The 17,269-nt window shown below is 41.6% G+C and overlaps 1 protein-coding gene across 1 annotated transcript in view; it reads right to left on the bottom strand.

Annotated features, from left to right (window-relative positions):
* LHFPL6 (LHFPL tetraspan subfamily member 6) overlaps nucleotides 1–16,187 on the bottom strand; it is a 221,478-nt gene extending 205,291 nt beyond the window's left edge. Inside the window, exons 1-2 of the mRNA XM_045566961.1 lie at nucleotides 15,851–16,187; nucleotides 13,832–14,411 (exon numbers count right to left, since the gene is read on the bottom strand). Coding sequence (XP_045422917.1) covers nucleotides 13,832–14,216 — 385 coding nt within the window. The 5' untranslated portion in view covers nucleotides 14,217–14,411; nucleotides 15,851–16,187. The remainder of the gene's footprint in view (nucleotides 1–13,831; nucleotides 14,412–15,850) is intronic.
* Nucleotides 16,188–17,269: the final 1,082 nt, after the last annotated feature.

The raw sequence follows: 17,269 nt of genomic DNA, 5'->3' as shown, positions 1-17,269 counted from the left end.
GAAGTGTCAAGATTCAAAAGCCATGTCTTTCTAAGAGTAAATGAAGTAATATCCTCTCACGTGAAGGTGTTCAAAAACACTGTTTTTATAAATCTGTATATTTAACCATGATCTTCCTCATGAGCCCTACGCCCAATGTTTCCAACTGCCCACTTGACCTTCCACCTTGAAGTGCCTCCAAAACTTGAACCACAAACTATCCCGATCTCAACTCATCCCGTTGCCTCACAGATCACACCTCCTGCAGACATCTGTCTCCACGAACAGCAGCCTCCTTCTAGGAGGCACACAGACTTGAAAACAGAGAGCTGCCACTGGTGCTTAATCTCACGAACCACAGTCAGTTGTCAAGTCACAGCGCTTGCCTCTTCCATCCCATCTCTCATCTCTCTCTCTTTGTTACTGACATTTCCCAGAGTCCAGACCTCACTCCGCAGATCACTCGGAAGGTGGCAAGGCCCAACCACGTGAACTGCAGTCCAGGGAGAACTTTATCTAACTGGAGGATTTGGAGGGTAAGGCAAATAAGGGAAGCAAGGCAGAGTCAATCCTATAAAGCAGAGGAGGAAGAGAAGATTGAAATTCAATGACCATGTGGCCACCACAGCTAACCCCCAGTCAATGGGAAGGCATTTTACAAAGTAGAAATTTGATCAGTAGCAAAACATCCTGGAGCTCCAAATGTACCCTGGTCTGGCCCTTTATTATTTATTATTTATTTATTTATTTATTTAGGCTTTTCCAATGGCAATGCTAAAGATTCAGGAGAAAGGACTCCTGGTCAGTCTGCAAGTGAGTCTGGCTAAGGCTGACGGAAAGTGACCTTGCTCTGCAGCCTACCCAGTATGTGTATCTCACAGGATTGTGAGGACATCGACCAAATAACATCTCTCTGAATCCTCTTAGCAATTAAATGACATTCATCTGCACAATTCCTCATTCTAAATTTTGAGCCTCTTGAAGGCAGACATAGGGATATTCAAGTCATTATTCAACCCAACCGCTAGCATCTGCCATTCTGCAAAGTAGGAATTTGATCAATAGCTGCAAAATTGAACTGGGTTAAAAGCACATACATAATAGCTTTTCAAAGAGGTGACATTATATTAAGTCTCAGGCAGACAGCAAATTATTATTGCCTACTCTGTCTCAGGCACTTTTGTAGGTTCTGGAAATAGTGTGGTGAATAAAACAGACCAGGCCTCTGTCCTCAGGGAGTCACAAGCAGTCAGAGAAGAAAGACATTATACACCTAATTGCAAATGTTAAGTAAGTAGTCACAAGCATACAAAATGCCCTGAAGGAAAAGTACAAGGTACAAAATTTTAACAATTATGTCCCCTAAGCCAGTGGTCCCCAACCTTTTTGTCACCAAAGACTGGTTTCATGGAAGACAATTTTTCCACAGACTGGGGAGGGGATGGTTTCAGGATGATTCAAGTGCATTATATTCATTGTGCAGTCAAACCTCTCTGCTAATGATAATCTGTATTTACAGCTGCTCCCCAGTGCTAATATCACTGCCTCAGCTCCACCTCAGACCATTAGGCATTAGATTCTCATAAGGAGCATAACCTAGATCCCTCGCATGCTCAGTTTACAGTAGGGTTCATGCTCCCATGAGAATCTAATGCTGCTGCTGATCTGACAGGAGGTGGAGCTTATGTGGTGATGCCAAGTGATGGGGAGTGGCTGTAAATACAGATGAAGCTACGCTTGCTCACCCACCATTCACCTCCTGCTGGGCAGCCCACTTCCTAACAGGCCACAGACCAGTACCAGTTCACTGCCCAGTGGTTGGGGACTACAACGCTAAGCAAATACCTAGCTATCAGTATTACTTAACACTAATCCTTCTGGTTCCTGCCTCCCCCTCTGGCCTCACCTAACCCATCCTCCTCTTGCTTTCTCGTCTAGAGTGCTTCAAAGGCAACCTGCTCCCTCACACCTGAGCGTCTTGTCCCTGCTGTTCCCTCACCAGGGAGGCTCTCCCTGCTCCTCCTACTATGTGTGTCAGGTCTCAGCTCAAGCCTGATTTCCTTAGAAACATCTTCCTTGGCACTCACCTAGGTCATGACTGCCCATGATGTACCTTTCCTTTCTGATGTTTATCATGTTTGTAAGCTTACACTAATTTGGGAGAGGGTTTGATTACCGTTGGTCTCTCTTACTAAACTTAAATTCTAGGTAGACATGAATCAGACCTTTCTGAACAGTACTCTATCTCCAATGCCTAGGACAGAGCCTGACACATAGTAGGCACCTAAAAAAATTTGTTGAATAAATGAATTTTTAAAAAGCACCAATATAAATTTTTTACATCTAGCATATACCAGGGTAACTTCCCTTGAGACTAAAATTAATATTCTTCCTCAGAGTACTGTTATGAAAATTAATTCTTATTTAGATGTGACTACAGAGTCTATAAAGGGATTGTCTTAATATCTAAGGATTATCTTTTCCTTTTAGATTGGGTAATACAACCCCAAACAAGAAAAACAAAACAATATCCCAACAAACACTAAACTGCAGAAAATAATAACCCCATTGTAGTTCTAGACGTGAGGAGAACATGAAAAATATTATATTTCTATCCATAATTGTATACACATAGCAGGAGAGGAGAAATAATACAGGCAGCTTAGATTGCCATGGGAGCCAAGTGTTGCCAGGAGTGAGAAAAGCTATGCCAACTTTAACCATGTATCTATGTTCCCACTTTCCAGCCACACACATGTTGGAATGACATGGTCCTATGAGGAACCCAGTGCTTCATACGGGTACCAGCCCCACCCAACATCACCAACTGCAAATTGCTACCTACATGGAAGGCATATTAGTAGATTACTGAGAGGGCAATCTGAATAATCTCATCATAACAAGACATCAGGGATATGTGCTTTAATACAACTTCTGGAGCTTAGAGAGAGAGATACACACCCAAACACCTAAGAATGCCATGCCTCATACATATTGCATATAATATATAATGCTAAAGAGCATTATATCAAATGAGCATTACATTTAATTGCAGAATCATAATATTTTAGAGTTTAAAGGCACATTGCTTTTCTCAAAAATTTGATATGACAAATATATAGGAACTAAAAATTGCACTAGAATGACAAAAGCACATTTTGTGTTTCATGGCGTTCAATGCAATTGGCTCCTAGGACATAACATGAACAGTAGCTCATAGATAATAATCAAGGCATAACTAGTCTCTTCATTTGCTTTACTTTAAAATACAGCTGTAACCTGACTAACATAAGCTATGACAACAATCCCAACGATCAGTTTACTGCAGGTAACTGTCAGCGATTTTAAATTTTAAACATGTTGATAAATAATATTTATTCATTTCTTCATAAATAAAATAAAGGTATAATTGAAAAAGTTAAAATTGTTTATGAAAATGAGAGATGTAAAATCAATCTTACATCTTATTATTGCTTATGTATTTACACACTTAGTATTTCTCTCCCTTTTAGGGAGAGAAAAGAAAGTGTCTGCTTGTAGGAAGCTAGTGAAGTTCAATGACGCCAACAGCTGCCTTAACTGTTATCAAAACACACCTCTGAAGCCCCCAGGTGTGCTGGGCAGTCAGTAACCTGTGCTTGCATGCAAATGACTATGCAAATGATTCTAAAATCAAAGATAGGCACACTGTACAGCTGTATAATAAGTTACACCCCCATACTATGACAACAATATTTATTACTTTAAAAAATAACCCTCTGTAAGTAAAAACAGAGCTGTTGTAATGTGACATATTTTCTTTTAACTTTTGAGGGACTAGAAAGAAAAAAAGGAAATGCTGGTTTCTTACATAAACAGAGATATAAAATTACTGAGATATGCATTCACTCATCTATTCAGCTAAACACACTCAGGGTGGCAGCAAGGCTTGTTTGACACTACCTCAGAAACATCTTCGAAATCCTCTCCTCTCTGTTCCCACAGGCTTCATTGAGATCCTCACCATCTCTGGCCACCATTGCTGTAACAGGCCTCTAACTGCCTTTCCTGGTTTTGATTTTTCCCCAAATCAATCTTTGCCCCTCACTGCTACTAGATTATATAGTTCCTAAGCCAGTTTCACAGACATTCAAAAGCTGCACTTCTGTTACATGTAGAATCCTTAGCAAGGAATATAGACAGGGACCTTCATAACCAGACTCCATCTGTCTGCATTTACCCCTATCACATCACCCCTACCCCATACCACATAGGAAATCTGTTGCCATTCCCTGAACTCCCACCAGATCTCTCTACAATTCCTTGGCTTTGAGGACTTGATGTTTCCCTGCTCAGAGGCCCTGGGTGGGTGGAGGAGGGGGCTATCTCACTCACCAGACCCAGGTTAACTAGTACCTCTGCCAAGACACCTTTGCAGATAGAACGTCACTCCTCCCTTGGGCACCTGCAGCATTTGTTCATACTCCAGAGGCTCCTGGGCATTCCCAGATTAAACATCTGTGATTTCTGTCTATTCACAAAAAATCCCAAAAGTTCATAGTAAGACATAATCTTCCACTTGACTGAGATATGAGTTATAATTATGTATTGTGTTTCACCAAGAGTCCAGCGGAGAAGCCAAAGTCATCCTAGGTATTTCAAACACAGAGAATTTAATATAAGAAATTGGTCATATAGATGGTGGAAGGGCTATAAAGCCACATAGGAGTTAAAGAGGTGACCCAGAAATCAGCAACAACAGAATACTATTGCTGTGCGTTAGACTGGAGTGATAGTGGAGGATGGCATTGCTAGTGACTAGGGACTGGGCTACCTGACTAGGGTAGTAGGATCATGTCAGTGGTTTTCTGATGAGAGCTGGGACCATGAAGGGCAGGACTTTCCAGGAGCAGATAAAACTGCTGCCAACAACATTGCCCAAGGAAGGGCAAGGGAGGGAGAAATACCCTGGATTTTCCCTGCCTCCTTTAGTCTTCCAAAAGTGCCTCCCACTGGCCAGATATCAAAGTGCCAGATGTCAAGCCTTCTGGCAAATGTAGTCCCTTATGATCTATAGCCAAGCTGGCGAAGGGCAGAATGGAAAATGAGTGGCACACACTACATGAGGCTGGTGATCACCACACCTGGCTGCAGAGTGAGCTTCACCGGCTGATCACCACCTGCAGCAAAACACGGAAGGTGTGTAACATGTCAGGACTCCTTCGGATTGTGACTATACCTCACGTGTTGGTTTCCTCCATAACACTGTAAGTTCCCCAACAGTGGGGTCCCGATTTTTATCCTAACACCTAGCACAGTATTTGGCATACACTAGGCACTCAATAAGTAAATGCCCATCATCACCAATCCCCTGAATTTACAACATTCCTTAACTCAGCACTTCCCAAAGTTTGTTCTGTTGACCATTAATTCAAAGAGATGGTAATGCGTATTACAGGTAAATAGGACCTTACCATTCCTGATTAAGTTTGTGAAACACGTTGACAAACAAAATTAAGCTGGTTTCTTTACTGCAGAATTATTCAGAGCTTTAATAATATCCTTAAAGATGAACTTTAGTATTATGCAGCATTATTTCAATTTATATGACTACAGAACGCTATTTCCCAAAGGACAAACATTATGCAGGGACATAAGTTAAGGGGACATTGCTCTAAATGTCTTCACATTGGCAGCATTATGTTATTTCATCTTTGAAATATTTCCATGAGGTACAGAAGAATAAGGTCACACCTTGTAGATACAAGTGTAGTTAATAAACAATTAGAAAAAAACTAAATAACACATCAAGTGTTGATTGAATGTATAAGGTTATCATTTACTATTCTAGTCATTGTAGGGCTAGAAGAAAAATATGTCACAGTGTCTGCCCTATTTGAAGAGACAAGACAGGAAAAACAGAGAATCATCAAGTGGAACTTTCTTTTTTATCCAACAATATTTTTATATATGTTTTAGTACATGAAGATACCTGGTGTTGTCTGATTATTAAAAATCTGAGACACACAGAGGTACATTATTGATTTGGCAAGCAGGTCAGCTCTGGAGCTGACATTACAATTTTAGCTTCATTAATTCTAAGAGCAAATCACTAACTAGAAAGATGTCAACCATATAAAGAAAAGATAACTAGATCCCCTAATATTAGGTCAGCAATATTAATTACCGGAACTTGGCAGTGTTGTATCCAACCTCATGGTCCTCTAAAAATGACCATTCAAAAATCTCTAAGAAATCCTTGGATTCTTACTATGATCTAGCTAGAACTTTAAAAGTTCTGTTTGTTTCTATCCTAACATTTTATTGATCCAGAATGACAAAGTAGGACCTTATCCTTCATTTTTAAAAAGAGACGCAAGGTTCTTGGTTTTGTTATTTCAAAAATGTGTCCTTTCAAATTAATATTATCGTTATCCTTAACAAAGAATTCTTACAAAGGCTTCCAACACTGGGTGTCTATACTAGAAAATTCGGCCAGGATGCAATCTTCTGTTAAATAATTTTAAAAAGATAGTATGTTTGCTTTGGTCAGATGTTTCAGCATTCTCCCTTAATGGCATCTCTACTACATATTACATTATTTACATTAACTTGTAATGTAATTTTTAAAGACAGTCAAAAAGTTACTACATGGTATTACTACAAGTGTTTCTATCACACCAGAAGCATTAAACTGGGAACCAAAGAGACAATAAAAACATTCGCCTATGTTAAGAGACTTATTCTTGATGGTCAAAAATTCTGAATTCTAAGTATAATATAAAGTGGAATCTTATTTAACACTTTAATATTATCGTGATAGTATTCATAGCTCAATCTGTAAGTAATGGGATAACTTTTGTTGTCACTCTCTAAAATTCAGTGTTCTCATCTGTAAAGAAAAAAAAATTAATCACCTGCTTCACTGAGGGGAAATAAAAACTGAATATGTTCCAGAGATCAAGAGCCCAAGTAAATTAGGGAAACACTTAATTCTGTATCCCCTCTCCTCTCCTCCCCAGGGGATGGGCAATATGCATCAACGCATGAAAGGTTTCATAAAGTTTTGCTGCAATGAAATCTATGCACTTTCCATAACCAAGTGTTTCTCAAGTCTCCTTGTCCCTAAAACTGTTTTGCTTTTTACTGGAAACATGTATTGCTACACTCAGGAATTAATGTTCCTTAGAACACACTTGAGGCTGATACTTTAAGAGAGCAACAAGATCAATTCTTATAACCACCGAGAATTAAAGTTTTGAATTGATGCTTTTATTCTTTCTGATTATAACCAACACCCACAATATATACCCTTGCCAAGCTGCAGAGTCCAAATGCTGAGAGTGTGACAATGATGACTTTGTATATGGAGTGCAAATTTTATGTATCTTATGATACTATATAAAATGATGTAAGGACCTCTTGAGTGTATTTTTCAAGTTCTTTGTATAGAAACATTTATGAATTCACATTCCTCACTTGGCTTCCTTTGTAACTAACATGTTTTTATGACAGCTCACCAATTTGCAGTCTATGTGCTAGTGAGGCTCACTACTCTATACCGACCACGGCCTCAGTAGTATCTGGCTATGGCTGTGTTAGCTGGTGGTCACAAAGGCAAATACGTTAAAAATCAAATGGCTCTCTTAGACTCTACTCTGCAAAAAGTAAATGGAGAATTGGACCATGTCAAAAATAAATCTAAACAATTCTGGGGAAAATGTGTTACACAGCTGCTAATATGTCAGGTGCAAGTGTGATAACTCTATATTCCATTTTTAAGAATTATCATCAGCTAATGGTGGCTCATGTCTCTAATCCTAGAACTCTGGGAGGCCAAGGCAGTAAGACTGCTCGAGCTCCAGTGCTCAAGAGTTTGAGACCAGCCTGAGCAAGAGAAAGACCCCATCTCTACTAAAAATAGAAAAATTAGCTGGCGTTGTGGTAGGCACCTATAGTCCCAGCCACTTGGAAGGCTGAGGCAGGAGGATCACTTGAGCCCAGGAGTTTGAGGTTATAGTGAGCTACCATTACTTCACTCTACCCAGGGCAACAGAGTGAGATCCTCTCTAAAAAAGAAAAAAAAAGAATTATTATCATCATTATTTTTTACTTAGTAAAAAAACAGTACCTCAAAATAGGGAAAAAATTGTGCATATTTGGCAGAAAAGAAATCAGGTATCTGTGTACACTCTAACTGCACATGAACCAGCAACATCACATTTGCAGGGTGAAGGATGCAAAACAGCACTGGGAATGATGGTGAGGTTTGTAATTTGCAGCTGGTGTCATAAATCAAAATACAGTCCTCATCTAAGTATAGTGTGGAAAATATTTAATTTTTCTGCTTCAAGAGTATATACTCAAGGCTGATCATCACCTAAAGTCAGCAATATAATATAAAGGAGAAACCTATTATAAACTGGCCTGTTCCTCCACCATTTCCGGTGTTCTGCAGCTCAAATCACATCACTCCCAAAATGACCACTACAGATCTAACAAACCTGATGATTCACACCAAGTTTAGTTGTTTCAGTCTATACCCCAATACTAGCACAACATGAGGCTTTAAGCAAATAAGATTGGTTTGTATTTGTCAAAATGTGGTCTGTGGACCATCTGTGTCTAAAACACCTGGAGAGTTTGTTCAAGTGCTCCCTGGGCCCCACCCAGACCTGCCAAACAGACTCTCTGGGGCAGGACCTCGGACTCCCCACATGAAATAAGGTCCCTGGTGATTTTTAGGCCCACTAGAGAACTGGAAGAATACTGTGTTGAATCCTGATATGGAGACCTCAGAAGCTTCATAGGAAAATATCAAAACAATAAAAAACTTTCTAGGTTTAAGGCTTAGAAAATAAGTTGTTATAGGGAAAAAAAGGTTAAAAAAACAGGTGACAATGACAATTTGAAAATGTCACTTAAAAACATTATTAGATACAAACATAAAATCTGGTATTCTAGTTTTTATAAAAGATTAATCTGTTAACATCCCTGCCTTTAATAAATCCAGAGCTTGGAGCAGATGTGGTGTTTGCTGTCAGCTGACTACAGGGCATCTTCCTATCACTCCATCCTGGCTGGCAAAGCCCTGCTCCCACTGTTGCACTGTTTATGTCTCCATCTCAAGCTTGTTCCTCTTCATCATCAATAAATGTGGTTGTGATGAAATGTGTGGTCTGTGGTTCCAGAAAGCACTGCCATTGGGCAAAAGTATATCATCTTCCCTAGAGACATTTAAGACCAGGAGACCTTTACGTTGGTTTAAAGCTGATTTAAGTGGCACCCTGCCTGGCAGAAGCAGCCCCGACTGGGTAGCTCCTAAGGTATCCTCCCGGCCTAATCATTCTGCCTTCCCAAGACGTACGCGGCCCTAAGAAGTTGGCCACGCGCTCTCTGGGCCCATCCCTGTGGCCTGTACTGTGGTCTTCTTATCTTTCAATGAGCAATTGCCTGCTGAAAATCCACTGCATGCAAACTGCAGAAGATGTATTAAGGTCTTATTTTTAGTTCCCCATATATAAAATCTTGTTTCTTGCACAGGAAAATGGCAAAGGAAAGGAAACTTCATTATATGTAATGCATATATTATAATATGTATATAATATGTATTGAGAGAGAATTCCAGAAAAACAATTTGTTGTGACAAGAACAAGGACAAATGGAACTCACATGTGCTCAATCAATACCGAACTACAGAGGTGGGACCCTTTTATAGCCCAATTAAAGAGGTTTGTATCAGATCATGACACAACTAAACTTTAAGTTCTGAAAGTAAGCCATCTGCCAGAAGTCACATTTCCTAAAATAGGAAATGGCTGACTTAGGACAGGGCTCTCAAGTTGGGGTCAGCATCAGCATCACCTGGGAACTTGTTAGAAATGCAGACTATGATGTACGCCACCAAACCTACTGAATTGGAAATTCTAGGGTGGGCCCCAGCAATCTGTGTTTTAAAAAGTCCTGCAGGTGGTTCTGATGCATACTCCAGTTTAGCAACCACTGGCTTAGAACTCAAGACAACCACCTGTACTTCTATCCTAGGTCACAGTGAGCTGAATGAAACAAGAGTAGTGAGTAACCTATAAGATGTGATTTAAAGAAGAGCAAAAAGAGCCCTGCCTGCTTCCCCAACTGGCCAAAGAAATCCCTGGATTTCTTAAAATTAGAGCAACTGCTTTCAGTTAAAACAGTGTCACTAGAAAGCCACTATGCCCATTAATACACCAACACTCATTATTTATCTTGTTACTCAGCTGTCACTTGACAGAGAGTCTGGATAAAAGAAAAGCATAACAGGGCATATCATGTGACAGGTCGGGTTTACGGCACAGCAAAGGAAGGAGAGTCCCAAGGAGTCATCCCGAGGGATGAAAGACAAGCCCAGGTGGGACCTTAGAGTCAGAAGACTCTGGAAAGGCAATGATACTTTCAGCACACAGAGTAAAGGATGCTCAGAGAAACACTCTGTCATCATTACTGTCTCGAACAGCACTTAACTATCAATTAGTTGAAGAGATGATCTCTCCGGCTTCTTAGAACAGAACAGTGTCTAAACTGGAAAGGCAGTTGTTTGCTGCTGCTTAGCACTCTACACGCACTTTATACATATATATGACTCACATTCACACTAAATGTGGAATTATATAAATTTGGGACTCTCTTTGGTACTCCCTCATTACAGCACAGCAGTCTCTTAAGATGAAATTTCAGACCCTGACATATGCAAGCATCAGTTGACAGAACTTACAAATAAGTCAGACTTAATATGTCTTTACAATGTTCTTCCATGTTTCATTTACTATTATATACATCAAAAAGTTTGATATTAATTTTTAAAAATTTTGTGAAAGTTCTTCATGACTTCAACAGTATTTGAAAGCACATAACTTTATACTCAGAAAAAACATTAAAACTTCTATTTTTTCCGAGTTTCCTTACCATACTATATACATGTTAACATTTTTATTATACAGTCTATTTTCCAAAGGCTTTTTACATGTCTTCTAAAAACTCAACTGAGGGTAAAATTCAACCCACACTAGCATAAACATGCCTTATAATAAGAGATGGAGATGGTAGCAATTAAAGTTTACGTACAAGTGACCACAGGAAAAGCAGCAGTCATTGGTTCCTTGAGGTATTCCTACTACAGGTAGCAAATGTCCACGTACAACAGTCCTATTTTATGTTCTATCAGTTGACAGGTGACATTTTTAACCTTTAACCAACCATAGCAAGAAAATTCAAAATTAAGATGACACATTGTCCTTTAACTTGTTCCAAAGTACTGCAGGGGTTTTATTGCCTGATGTTACACCATATGGGCAAACCCTAGACACAGCGGCAGGGTCAAGCAGGATGCCTCTGTATTTTGCCATTCTCCTATTTCCTGTTGTTTTTGGAGCAACCCTAACTTTAACTAAACATAACCCTTCTGGGCGTGTCATGTTTAGTAAGAGAATCTGCCTCATAGTGGACTACCCTGTATGTTGATTACATCTCTGAAGCACTGCAGTCTATGAAGTTCACAGAACTTACTTGTTTGGTATTTTACAAAGTCTTTATGAAACCCATCCATTTCATGAAAAATTTACTAAAATAAAATTACTTACCATGTAAGTTTTTATGAATAAAAACCCAAACAATTATGAAATGAACAATAGGAGGAATTCTTTTTGAAGCATTTTTTTTGCATCTAATCTTCCATTAACTAATAGTGATTAATGGCAGATTTTTCAAAACCTTTTCCATATTTCAAGTTATTTTTTAATTCTAAATGTACTGTTATCTTTGGTAATGTGCATATTTCCTTGTGCCCTCAAGGGGATAAACTCAGAAAACCCTCTTAGGTATTACATTTAGAATTATTTTTACCAGATATGAGAAACATATGAGAGAAGTGAGAGAATAACCACCTCTAGTGACAAATTATATCCTTAGCTTCATGCCAGTAACTCGTACCAAGCCAGAGTTCATGAAAAGCATATACAAAGGAAAAATGGTTCTTTGAACAATATATATATAACTTCCCCAACTGTCTGTCCCCTTGGGTATTCTGTAAAGTAGAACATTTAGCTCTATATAATTCAAAAAAAATCTATACATTGCTTCGAGAGGGAAGCATAAATCTCATGGGTCTCAGATTCACTTCCTGTTGCCTTCCTTCATTATATGTTTAAAGATAATCAATAAAAACTGATTTCTCTTTGTAAGCATTTTCCTGTTCTGCCAGAAATAAGAGCAGTCCCTGCCCTAAAATGAAGAAAAAAAGTAATATTTACCATAAGAGGAGAAAATGAAACTGCCTAAGCATTTTTCCTGAGCCAAGTGAAACACAAACAGCAAACCAAGTTGATTCTTAAAGGAAAAAAAATTAAATATTCCTGGAGTTACTTCTATTTTTAAAATCTGTGGTATCAACAAGTTCTCAGACTCTCAATGTATATTTCCACTTTCAATGACAACCTCATTATGTTTCCTAATAGTTTTACTATATTTTTGTGTAAATATACATACCACATGCAAGACTTCAGTCGGTGTTAAACATTGAAGCTGTAAAGAGAAAACAAGGGGATCCTCTAAACTGCCTCCCAGAGTGGACTAAGAAGCAAAACCAAAATGCAAAAAGCAGAGGAGAACAAAGTTACATCCAGTAAGGAAATAATGGACTGCAAACAATTCTCTCTCTCGTTTTAAAACACAAAACTTTTTGCCACTTGCATTTTCAGCATGAGAATTAAATCTTACTCCCTTAAAACATTATTTGAAAGTTTTATACTAAATAATCTGAGATAATCCATTGGGATTTTCTAATATATAGTGGCTATCTCAGAACTATTCCTTTAAAATTTGTATTCCTTCTTCTGGATTCTTCACAAAAGACTGTAAGAAAACACCCAATGGACGAGTAACAGACTTTTACTTTGTAATGAAGTTACAAATACATTTTATAAGTTTTCCAGGCTTCCTATTTCCCTTTACTCTGCACTATCTGTGGAGGTTGTCATATTTCACCAGGGCAGACTGTAAATCAGACAAGTTCAGCCAGTTGAAGAATGGAGGTGAAAAGCACAGTGGAAAATACATAAAGTACAATTAAAACCATATGACCATAGATATTGAAGCAATACTTGCTGGAGGAAATCCAAGTAAAAATCAAACCTTTTCTGGTGTTAGTGAAACTATCCAGTCCATTTGAGACAAACACACATCATTCACTAAATATTCTTTTATTTTCTTGTTTCCACAGCAGAGCACCCTGGGAAGTTAAGACCTAATAAGGTAATTAAGCCTATAGCTATCTTTGTAGCATAGTTAAATTCATAGTTGTTAATATAAAACTAATCTGTCATTTAAAACTGCAACACTTATTTAGCAATATAGTTTAAGATTGGGCAAGAGTCAATTTTGCATCCACTAAGGAGCATGAGAGGCTAATGATAACAATGTTGAATCAAAAACCTTTTCCACTTTCTATGAAATCTTAACCTCCAAAAACCTGAGAATCCCAGTAAGACAAAGATAATCGAATTGCCTATTGTTGAACATAAAGAGCAAGAAGCTACAAAATCCAAACTGTCCCTCCTACTACATTACAAACAACCTTGATGTTATTGTCTCACATAGGTGGCACTTAGCAGGCCAGTGATGTCTATGTCTAAGGATATACAGAAATTAAGAGCTCTTGCAGCTGTAAAGCAATTCTGAAAACATCTTTGACTTTGGCAATCTACCATCAAAGCCATTCCAAATCTATTTCTCCTGTGCATTCCAAGCGTCACTTACAATAATCTCAGTTGACAACTGAAACATAATTTTTAATATTGCTTTGGAATTCCAGTAAACAACTCAAGTTCAGCAAGTCACTTACCCCCCAGAAACTGAATTCCTCCAGCCACTCTTCCCACTGTCCTGGAGATGAGCTCAGACACGCAGCAACCCATGAGGGCAGTGAGCGCCACCAGGAGGAGGAGGCCACAACCCAGGCCGGTGACTATGGTACAGATCCTCCACTCCGCGCTGGGGATGCCCTGAAAGGAGGCATAGCGCCCACACTCCTCCACCATCACCATCATCTGCCGACTCTCATCGTGAACGGGGTACGAGCACCTCCGGAAGGTACCGAAGGACACAGGCTTGCCCAGCTGTGATCCCCAGAGCCAGTAAGGCATAAAGAACCCCACACAGGAGGTGGCAGCACAAAGAAAAGAGAGCAAAGCCCAGATCACTCCGGTACAAGTCAGACTGGATGCCATCTTTCACCAGATAGGGCAATGAGGACCTCAGGCAAATGTTCTGGGACTGCAGGAGTGAATGAAGGTGTGTGATCACCAGGGATCTGCAGGTAATCCACAGTTCTGTAATGCAGGAGTGTCTATTAGCAGAATGGATCTTCACTTCACTTTAGTTGGCATCAAGTTCCCATCCTCTGCACTTAAGGATGATGGTCCCTGATAAAACAACAATAGAACATATTTAAAGTTAAAGGCTTTTAGAGAAGGAAGAAGACTGTTTCAGTTGGTCTATAATTTTTGCTTGATAAACATTCAAACTTGTTTCAACATTTCAAAAGTGGGAAGAACTAATTCTCTCTACAAGCTTCTCTGTAACTCAAGTTTTGTCAAAGCTTTTTCATGTCTTTACTGTAAATGCTCCCAAATTAACTCTGACAGCTATTTACTTAAAGAAATGCATGACTTCTATTTGCCAAGTCAGTGAATTCATTTCATATACTCACATTAAAAGTAATGTAGCATTTTAACTGGCAGTAAACATAATTTAGGATATTAAAATAAAATGAACCCTACCATGGTTTCTTTATTTGGCTTGCAAGTTTATGCTCATAGTTTGTTGCAACTTTTCTGCATCCCTTTAAGGGAGCATTAACTCTCTGCATGAGCCAAACAAAATAATTAGGATAATTTTTCACAATTGCAGAGTACCATAATTTAACAAACATTATGGTCTGTGGAGGCACACACGTTGGACAGAACTATTATCAGACACTCCTAGAACTCATTCAGCAGCATTTGAGAATTCCTTCAGTCTTAACAACTATCTTCTAGTGTAAAAGAAAGCCTGTGCATGACTTAGTTTGTATCAGCGATTTTGATTCATTGCTTCCAGTAATTTTACTGGAAACCATTTCTCCCACTGAATGATTGTCTATCCCGAACAGTAATCCTTACTTCCTAGTCATTCGAATGGTTCCAGGTGCATTTAGCTCCACTCCTGCCTTTCAGAAAGAGTTCCTTAACCATTTCCCACACTTTCCAGAGAGAAATAGAGAAGCACAGAGCCCATCTGCCCTAGAGTTCCAATCCCAGACCTCCCAACTCCCAGCTTTTCAGAACTCCTGACTCCACTGCAACCCCCTACCCGTTTTTTCTCCATCCACCGCCCCATCTTCATTTCTGGATGTCACGCAAAGGGAGCCCTGGCTACCCGTTGTTTTTTTTTTTTTTTTTTTAATCTTGTCAACTGTGGTCAGCAGCTGAAGTTGGTTTATCTGGGCCATGAGGCCGGGGGAGACCAGCAGGGGGTGGCGTGGGGGAAGGGGGCTTCCTCTCCAACTGCGGTGGGCGCCCTGGCCCAAGACAAGCCCCACTCGGCCCCCTGCGATTGCCTCGCCCACCCACCCCTCCCGTGGAAACACACAATGATCCTTCAATTCTAAAGGGGGGACAGAGGCATTTTCCAACCGGCTCCGGGCGAAGGGAGGGGAGAAGGATGGGAAGGCAGCACCCCCCGGAGGCAGACGGCGACGGCAGATGAGCCCGGCTCAGGAAGTCGCGAGCCGGGCGCAGCCCGACTCCGGCGTCCGGGGAAGAGGGGCCGGAGAGAAAGCGGCGCGGCCCCCGCCCACGGGGCGGCCGAGCGCGTCACTTACATGGCTGGCGGGCGGCGGCCACCTTCTCCCCCGGGTCCCGGGCGCGCACACAACTTGCCGTCCTTCGCAGGCGGGAACATCCACGGCAAAGACGACCGTCCTACCTTCCTTCGCCGCCGCCTCTAAGAGCCGCAGAGAGCGGGGCCCGACTTGGAAGCGCGAGGGCTGGCAGGAGGCGGAGGGTCTGCGGGAGGACGGGCCGCTCGGGAACCGGCAGAGACCCGGACTCCCGGCGTGTCCCCGGCGCGCCTCGGGCGGAGCGCTGTGGCGGCGCGGGGCGCCCGGGATCGCCCGCAGATGCACAGACCCCTCCGGCAGGCGAGGCGCGCGCCGCCTCCTCCCCTCCGCGGCCCGGCCCTCCGCTCCCTCCTGTCTCCTCCCCTCGCGCCCCGCGGGACCCGGCGCTCGCAGACCCAGGACGCGGCGGGGCCGCCGGGGACGCTCGGGGGGCGCGGGGCGGGGACGGGGCGAGCCCACCCCCCGGCCGGCTTTCGCGGCTCCCCTAGCCACGAGCCCCCTCCGGCCGCCTCCTATTCCGTGTCTTTCCAAGCGGACAGTGGCGGGGGGCGGGGTGGGGGACAGGCAGACCGAGAAGTAGGGGAGAAAGTTGCTAGTCTTCTTGGGTGCTCCCGAGGGGCCACGGAAGAAGCCACATGTCCCCTGTTTGCTTTTCTGTGTCTCCTGTTCCGGTTTTAAGCTCCGATTTTCCTACTGCCCTATGAAAAGACGGAGGTGGGAAGGAGGGCCTTAAAAAGTGGGTAAAGTGGCCCTTTTGAGCTTGGAGGAGGCTGCTCAGAAGTGGCCACTTTGGGAGGCTGTGGATGAGGCGGATGCGGACGTGGGACTGAGAGCAGAGGGGAGTGCCAGGCTCGCGTATCCTGCGGGAGCAGCCGCCTCTCCACGCAAGCCAGGCAGAGGGCAGGCACGGGCTCTGCGGAGCCTCTCCCGGGAGATACCTTCTTTGGGAACCTCTTTCAAGGCACCGCTCTCTCCCCCTCCCCCTCCCCCTCCCTCCTCTAGCTTCCCTTTCTGTCCCTGCTTTTCCCTTCCTCTCTATCCCTCCTTCCGATAATTTTTGCAGCCTACACCACCATCTGATTTCTTTTCTGAGAAACAGCTGAGTTTTATTTCCCCTCTGGACTTGAGATCTTTCTTTGACTTGTCTTTAGCACTAACCCCTTCGGAAGTTTAGAGCTAGACTGGGTAGAAGACTGTGGGAGTATCAGCTGAAGATAGTATTTTAAGAAGCATGCCATCTGGGAATAAGTTTTTGCAGTAAGATGCTTTCCCAGATAGAGTTTTTGCAGTGTGCCTTTTTAAAGTAGTTGAAAGGAGTAAATTGGTAGGTATGTATTTTACACTAAACTTTCAAATTGCCCCATTTTAATGAACCATGATGGTGTACGTTTGTTCTACAAC

The sequence above is a fragment of the Lemur catta genome, chromosome 13, assembly GCF_020740605.2.
Source record: "Lemur catta isolate mLemCat1 chromosome 13, mLemCat1.pri, whole genome shotgun sequence".
Classification (NCBI taxonomy): domain Eukaryota; kingdom Metazoa; phylum Chordata; class Mammalia; order Primates; family Lemuridae; genus Lemur; species Lemur catta.
This window is presented reverse-complemented; position numbering and strand designations above follow the sequence as displayed.